A 7,777-nucleotide genomic window follows, 5' to 3' on the forward strand; every position below is an offset into this window, starting at 1 on the left:
TGTAGGAGGACTTTCATTAAGGGCCTCTCATAGGAGGTGACAAAGACTACTCTGCTGCAAGTACTACACTGTGGATCTGTTTTTTTCCCCCAGTTAATAGTATTTTATTTTTTCCAATTAAATGTCAAGATAATTTTCAACATTCATTTTAATAAAATTTTGAGTTCCAAATTTTTCTCCCTCCTTCCCTCCCCTCCCCAAGACAGCAAGCAATCTGATATAGATTATACATGTATAATCAGAACAAAAGGGGAAAACAACAAGAAAGAAAAAAAACAAAAAAAGGAAAAATAGTATGCTTCAATCTACATTAAGACTCCATAGTTCTTTCTCTGGCTGTGGATAGCATTTTTCATCATAAGTCTTTTGGAATTGTCTTAGATCATTGTATTGCTGAGAAAAGCTAAGTATCATAGTTGATCATCATGCAATATTGCTTTTACTCTGTGCAATGTTCTCCTGATTCTGCTCATTTTACTCAGCATCAGTTCATGTAAGTCTTTCCAGGTTTTTCTGAAATCCCCCTGCTCATCATTTCTTATGGAATAATAGTATTCCATTACATTCATATACCACAACTTGTTCAGTCATTCCCCAAGTGATTCCCCTCAATTTCCAATTATTTGTCACTACAAAAAGAGGTGTTATAAATATTTTTGTATATGTGGGTCCTTTTCCCTTTTTTATGATCTCTTTGGGATACAGACCTAGTAGTGGTATTGCTGGATCAAAGGGTATGCATACCTTTGGGCATAGTTCCAAATTATTCTCCAGAATGGTGGGATCAGTTCACAACTTGGAGATGTGTTTTATGCTCTACTTACTCTCAGTAACTCAACTTTTTCTGCCAGGGAGTTTCAGATCATACAGTCTGAATTGGAATGAAGCTAGGGGATCATCTAATCCAATTCATACTTAACAGGAATACCTTTCAATAATCTTGACAAGTGATCATTCAGATTCAACTTGAACACCTCCAGTAAAGAGAGCTTTCTACCTTCCCTAGCAGCCTGTTGCATTTTTCTGGCAAGCACATACTGTTGAAAAGTTAATTTTTATGTTTTTTAGCTTTCTCAGAGTCATGAGTTTAGATCTATCTATAAAGGCCCTCAGAGACCATCCCGGCCAAACCCCTCATTGTACAGTTGGTTAAATAGGTCCAGAAAGGTGACTTGCCCAAGGTCACACAGGTCATGAATGACAGAGCCAGGATTCCAACTCAGATTCTGTGACTCCAAGTTTACCATGTTGACCTCAAAAGAAAAACAGTCCTGACACCATAGGAAAGTCTAAAGGAATTTAGTTTCAGTTAAGGCTGAAGAGCCTTAGAAGGGCCAGGGAGTTCACAAGCTTGCGGTTTCTCCAGTTCCCTACCGTCCCGCCCCTGTTCATGCCCCTCTTGGGTTGTTCCAGGCGCGGAACTTCAGTTCTCAAGTCGGGCTGTAGAGGCCGCTGTCGTGCTCCTCTTACTCCGAAGGAAGAGACGATGCCTGGGATTGGTGGATGGAATTCGCGTTCTTAGCGTCCTCCGTCACATCCTTTGGAGGACGGAAGTCCCGCCTAGTGGACCGGGAAGTAGGAGCGGGCCGACATCGGGGCTGTGGGCGATGGGGATCGGGGAGACGGGGATCCTGGAGAGAGCTGGAGGTGTGAAGGTGCCGCCGCGGTAGGCCCGACTTGACCCGGCCTGGGCAGCGGACTCTGGAACGCAGAGGTGAGGAGGAGGCGGCGGCGGTCGTCCTGGACTGAGGCCCCGACCCCGCCGTCGCCTAGTTCCTGCTTCTTCAGCTCGACCAAGAGTGGGCTCCCGGGCCCTGGGACTGGAGACCCCCGGGGACCCTGGGGTGGAGGGCTGGAGTGAGAATCCTAGACCAGAGAGGCGCCCCCAGGAGCCCCTGCCCACACTGATCGACAGCCGGGGTCCCCGCAGGGATGGAGGGGTCGAAGTCATCGAGTAGCACCATGCAGGTGAGCTTCGTGTGCCAGCGCTGCAGCCAGCCCCTGAAACTAGACACGTCCTTCAAGATCCTAGACCAAGTCACCATCCGGGAGCTCACAGGTCTGGTTTTTTCTAGGAGTTTCCACGGGGGTGGTGGCGGGATGGAGGGCGGCATTGCGCTGAGGAGTGGACTAGTGACTGGTCACAAGCTTGCAGGACCTTGGACAAGTCATTTTGCCTGTGGGTTTTTGTTTTGTTTTGAGTAAAAGATAAGATGAGGTTAAGATGATTAAGGCTTCTTTCTTTTTTAATAAGTTCTGGAATGCCATAGAGTTTTTCCAACAAAAAAGGCACCTCTTTACTACTCTTGTGTTGAGTATGAAGTGGAGATAGTTTCAACAGTGGTGGAGAAAAGGATAAAAGTAGGAGAGGAGTGGAGTGAAAGTAATGGAAAATATTTAAATGACCTAAAATTGATGCAGGGGCAGGTATGTAAATGGAAACAAAATAGTTCCACCAACTGTAAATGGTATTCTAAAGGAAATGGGGGAAGGCTATCTTATATATTCACAGCTGGAGAAGCAGGAAACTTTCACTGATTGGAGTAATTTCTTCTCCCTTAGCTCCACTACTTACCACAGCTCAGACAAAGCCTGGAGAGACCCAGGAGGAAGAAACTAACTCAGGAGAGGTAATAGGGTTTATACTTTTCTCGAAGGTAGAATCCAGCCTGAGAAAACTATTCAGAGCTTCTGCTCAGCTGTAGTAGTCCTTTGAACCTACCCATACCCCTTTTATGGGAGGCATCCATTAGTGAGAAATATTCTACTTAAGGTATCTGTGAAACATTATTAGAAATGTATCCAAATCCCCTTGGTTACAGAGAAGTGGAAGACATAACAATTTGAGGGACCTCAAGTAATGGGATCCGGGGAGGTACTCTTCCATGAAGCGTCAGTAACACTTAAGATTGTTACTTGAATATTGGTGTTTTCTAACATAATTGGGGAACGACTCTATTAGTATTAGCTTTTAATACAAAAGACAGTAATGTGTGAACAAATTTTGCTTATAAACACATGAATTATCTATTTTATAGTTTACTGTGTTATTTTTAGTCATAGGCTGACTTGGTCTTACCAGCCCAATTCTAGGCAAACTTTTCATCAACTGTGGTTTCATTAGTATAAGGGAACTGCCACATAAGGAACCCCCCCCCCCCCCAATACATGTCAGCAGGTTAAGTGACTTGCTCAGGTCCATGCAACCAGTCTATCAGAGGCAAGACTTAAAGTCAGGTCTTCTTATCTTGAAAGCCAGCTTTCTACTATATTATACTGCCTTATGTCCATAATATGCAAACATAAATATCTATCTAGATCAGACATATTTACCTATTAGGTAAATTTGCTCCTTTCCTCTGGTGGAAAAAAAAAAAGATAAACATACCACCTTTGGAATCAGGACATTCAAAGCCAAATAGAATTTTAAAAATTATCTGCTGCATTAGTTTGTACAGTTAATCAAAGGTTGACTATACACATATTCTCCTACCATATACCAGCCTTTGTCATACTCTGCTAATGCTGGGGAATATAACCACAAAAGCAAACCCAGTTCCTGTCCTCAAGGAATTTATATTCTAATGGGACTGACCAGGGAGTGGTTGGGGTGGGGTGAGTGGGAGGGAACACTTTGGTCTCAAAAGTTACTGGGATGATGAGAATGGGCTATTGGAGAATAGATCACCCAATCTAGGAACAGTAACTGAGTTGACTTATAGTTCTTGGTTCCAGAATTGGAGGAAGGTGAGAAAAGGGTATGAGCAGTGGCAATTAGTTTTGCTGAAGCTGTGAAGGATGTGGCCAGAGAGGAGTAAAGATTAGCATAGTGACTGGAGCTTTCCTGAAATACTGGTCCAGGACCAGCTCAGGAGAGCAGGGCTATTGTTTGGGACACAAACTGGTACCATAGTCTACTGGTATCTTAACACTGTCCCCTCTCATTTCCAGGAGCCATTTGCTGAAACTCGGCAGGATGGTGTCTCCCGCAGATACATCCCCCCAGCCAGGTGCCTATTATGCCTCAGCCCCTATTCCATACTAGAGGCACATAAAATTAGGGTGGCTTTCTCTGTGTAAGGTCTTAGGATCAGAAGGCAATGGACAACCATGTGATCCCTCCAACAAGGCCATGGTATCCTGTCTCCCTTCCCCCCACAGCCTTTACAGCCATGGAGTAAATCTAAAAAGGGCTTTCCCTATGGCAGCTATTAGGTGGGGAGGGCAGATCAAGTAATGCTTGGGAGTTTTAAGTACTGGGAAAAGTTAATCCAATTTACTTGAGAGGAGGGAACAGAAAAATATGGAAATGGTTATTATCCTTGGATTGATATTAATGAAGTTGGGTTTTTTGCAGGGGGTATAATTAGGAAATGCTACTCCTTGGCCACCCTACCTACTGAAATTTCTGTGGCATGAGCCTCAGGTGGATGCCACCATAGTTGTTCTCTCCTCAGTCCAATGAGACTAGCCTGTGCAGTCACAAGAGAAGAGATCAGAGTGGCTTAGAAGAGACCCAGAGCCAGCAAGAGTTGGGGGAATAGGTTTGGCCCTTAAGAGTTTCTTTGGCTTTGCTACCTAAGAGTCTTGCCACTGGCACTTTAGGAGGTGGAGGGGGAACCTCTCTGCTCCCTCATGTGGCTGGTGGGTGGGGGACTGTCTATAGGATGATGTCCACGGAAAGTGCCAACAGCTTCACTCTGATTGGGGAGGCATCCGATGGAGGTACCATGGAGAATCTCAGCCGAAGACTGAAGGCAAGTCTGCCCACCGAGGGGGTACGGTCTGAGCTGGTGGAGGAGTATGTAGTCATAGTCAGTGTGAGGATGACTCTCACTGACTCCTCACAATGAACTTCATAGATCACTCATCTCTTCTTAATTCCTCAGGTCACTGGAGACCTTTTTGATATCATGTCAGGCCAGACAGATGTGGATCACCCTCTTTGTGAGGAATGTACAGATACCTTGTTGGATCAGCTGGACACCCAGCTCAACATCACAGAAAATGAATGTCAGAACTACAAGTGAGTTCCTATCAGAGCCTGAGAAATGAGACTCTAAATCAGAGCCACGCAACTTACTGCTGGTCCAAAGTGTCATTTGGATGAAGGGATCCCAGATTAATTTCTTACATGTTTTCCTTGAGTTTAGTTGCAATACCATAGTATGAATGGCAGGTTCTCTCAGATTAAATATGGTGTCTTCGGCAGACGCTGTTTGGAGATCTTAGAGCAGATGAATGAAGATGATGAGGAAAAGTTGAAGATGGAATTGAAGGAGCTGGCACTTGAGGAAGAGAGGCTGATCCAGGAACTGGAAGATGTAGAAAAGAACCGAAAAATCGTGGCAGAAAATCTTGAGAAAGTTCAGGCAGAGACTGAGCGGCTAGATCAGGAGGAAGCTCAGTAAGTGATTCATCTCTCAGTGTATCCCCTCTTCCTTCAAGGCTAAAGGAGAACAAATGGCTGCAGCCTGAATGTGCCTTGGACAGTTCTCTGAGGCACAGATAAGTGACTGCGCAGGGTTGTACAGGAGCTGGTGTCACAATTGGAATTTTAACACTGGGCTTCCCAACTTCAAGGCAAGCACTCTACTTTGACACTCTGCTTCCTGAGGCACTGAGAATACAAAGACAAAACCCAAACAGGCCCTGCTTCCAGAGCTCAGTTTTTACTAGGAAAATGTCAACATATCACAAATAAATACAAGGTCATAAGAAAAGGTTCATTTGGAGCTTGAGCTGAGCCTTGAAGGAAGCTGGTGAGGGATGGAGTTTAGCCTATGCAAAGGAACAGAATCAGTGAATGGAATTCTAAGTTCAAGAAATAGCTAATAGACTGCAAACATTAAGAGCTAGTCATTCTTGGGTCCAAGGTTACCAATCTTATCATTCTAACCAATGAACTATTTTGGCTGTGATGCTTCTGGGTCCCTCTGAATTTGGTGTAGAGTGCCAAATAGGGCACGACATTGTGCCTTATTCCTTTTTCCAAGTAAGGAAAGGAAAAGAATGTCAAATTCCATCTGTTTGGGGCTGGGCGTGTCCTTCAAAAACGACAAAACATTCATTTAAATTTTTTTCAAAAGGACAACTGTGAGAGATTTCCTTTAAAACTATACAGGACGTATATACTACCTGGGTTGTCTCATTTGACTTGTCCCTCTGACCACTTATTTGCACTATACTAATATGAATGTTACTCTATAAAATCCCTGGCTTCCTTCAAAGCTTAGCTCGATTTCTACCTTCTATGATTTTTGGAACACCTAAACACTTTGTATGCATTCTCCTATGGAACACAATGTAAATTCCTTAAGGGCAAAGATTTGGTTTTTGTTTCTGTATTTCCAGTGCCTAGCCCACAGTTAATGGTAGAGCTTAAAAATTCCTTACTGAATTTTATACATCTGCCCAATTAAATTATAAGTGCCAAAAGGGTACATATAGTATCCCCATCAGATTAAAAGCTGTTTCAGCTTAGTAGGGAGCTAAGAGCAGGTACTGTCATGGAATCTCAAAACTGTAAGCCAGGAAGGGACTTTTAGAGATCTTAGAAAGCAGCTATTTGGGGGGGGGAGGGGGCGAGGCAATGGGGTTAAGTGACTTGCCCAGGGTCACACAGCTAGTAAGTGTTATGTATCTGAGACCAGATTTGAACTCAGGTCCATCCTGAATCCAGGGCCGGTGCTCTATCCACTGCACCACCTAGCTAACCCATAGAAAGCAGCTATTGAGAAACAGTGAAAGCACTGGATTTGAAGTCAAAAGACTTAGTTTGAGTCCTCATCTGCCACTTACTAGCAAAGTCAACACAGGTAAGTAATTTTACTCCTAATCTTCAGTTTTTGCATCTGTAAAATAGGGATAATGATATTTGTATACCTTAAGTTGTTGTGAGGACAAAAATGAGACTGTCCACCACCATTATATACAGATAATGAAACTGAGGCCCAATGAGTTTAAATATTCAGTGGTTCCCTAATGCCTCTAAGATAAAATACAGGTTTCTATTCCTAGCATTTAAAGCCCTTCACAGTCTGGCTCCAACCAATCTAACTAGACACATAGCTCTTAATGTTTGCCTTAATTTCTCACAGATACCAGAGGGAATATAGTGAATTTAAACGACAACAGCTGGAGCTAGATGATGAGCTAAAGAGTGTGGATAACCAGATGCGTTATGCCCAGATCCAACTGGACAAGCTGAAGAAAACAAATGTTTTTAATGCAACGTTCCACATCTGGTAATATGGACTTCAGGATGGGAAGAGAGGGTGGGGAACAATACACATCTACATTTTAGTTACTGACCACCAAAGAACCTCTCCCCCACAAATCAAGGACTGTGTATTATGCTCAGTATGACATGTTTTAGTTCAGTGTTAAGAATGGGGTAGGTATGAATTCACCTCATAATTCTAGGGCACAAAATTACCCTATACAAGAGGGAAAAAGGGAGAATGATTTGGCCAAGCCTTCTAGTCACATAAAGACCTATTTGTCTTGTCACAGGGCACTGATTCTTGCCCCCCTCTCACCTCAATATTTCCCCAAGGTTATGGCAAAGACGCATTAGGGTCACAAAGTTCTTTTTTTCCCTCTTTTTTTCCTGCTTTCCTTCACAGGCACAGTGGACAGTTTGGCACAATTAATAACTTTAGGCTGGGGCGGCTCCCTAGTGTCCCTGTGGAGTGGAATGAGATCAACGCTGCATGGGGACAAACAGTATTGCTGCTCCATGCCCTAGCCAATAAAATGGGCCTGAAATTTCAGA

The 7,777-nt window shown here is 43.6% G+C and overlaps 1 protein-coding gene across 2 annotated transcripts in view; it reads left to right on the forward strand.

Moving 5' to 3' along the window:
• The first annotated feature begins 1,570 nt into the window (after positions 1 to 1,570).
• BECN1 (beclin 1) overlaps positions 1,571 to 7,777 on the forward strand; it is an 8,885-nt gene continuing 2,678 nt past the window's right edge. Inside the window, exons 1-9 of one of the 2 annotated variants that reach the window (XM_027870421.1) lie at positions 1,571 to 1,714; positions 1,931 to 2,059; positions 2,563 to 2,630; positions 3,952 to 4,010; positions 4,667 to 4,757; positions 4,890 to 5,026; positions 5,213 to 5,407; positions 7,101 to 7,247; positions 7,629 to 7,776. In XM_027870421.1, coding sequence (XP_027726222.1) covers positions 1,933 to 2,059; positions 2,563 to 2,630; positions 3,952 to 4,010; positions 4,667 to 4,757; positions 4,890 to 5,026; positions 5,213 to 5,407; positions 7,101 to 7,247; positions 7,629 to 7,776 — 972 coding nt within the window. In that variant the 5' untranslated portion in view covers positions 1,571 to 1,714; positions 1,931 to 1,932. The remainder of the gene's footprint in view (positions 1,715 to 1,930; positions 2,060 to 2,562; positions 2,631 to 3,951; positions 4,011 to 4,666; positions 4,758 to 4,889; positions 5,027 to 5,212; positions 5,408 to 7,100; positions 7,248 to 7,628; position 7,777) is intronic. The other variant, XM_027870420.1, reaches the window with a different exon arrangement.

Source organism: Vombatus ursinus, unplaced genomic scaffold (assembly GCF_900497805.2).
Source record: "Vombatus ursinus unplaced genomic scaffold, bare-nosed wombat genome assembly UNPS02014797.1, whole genome shotgun sequence".
In the NCBI taxonomy this organism is placed as follows: Eukaryota; Metazoa; Chordata; class Mammalia; order Diprotodontia; family Vombatidae; genus Vombatus; species Vombatus ursinus.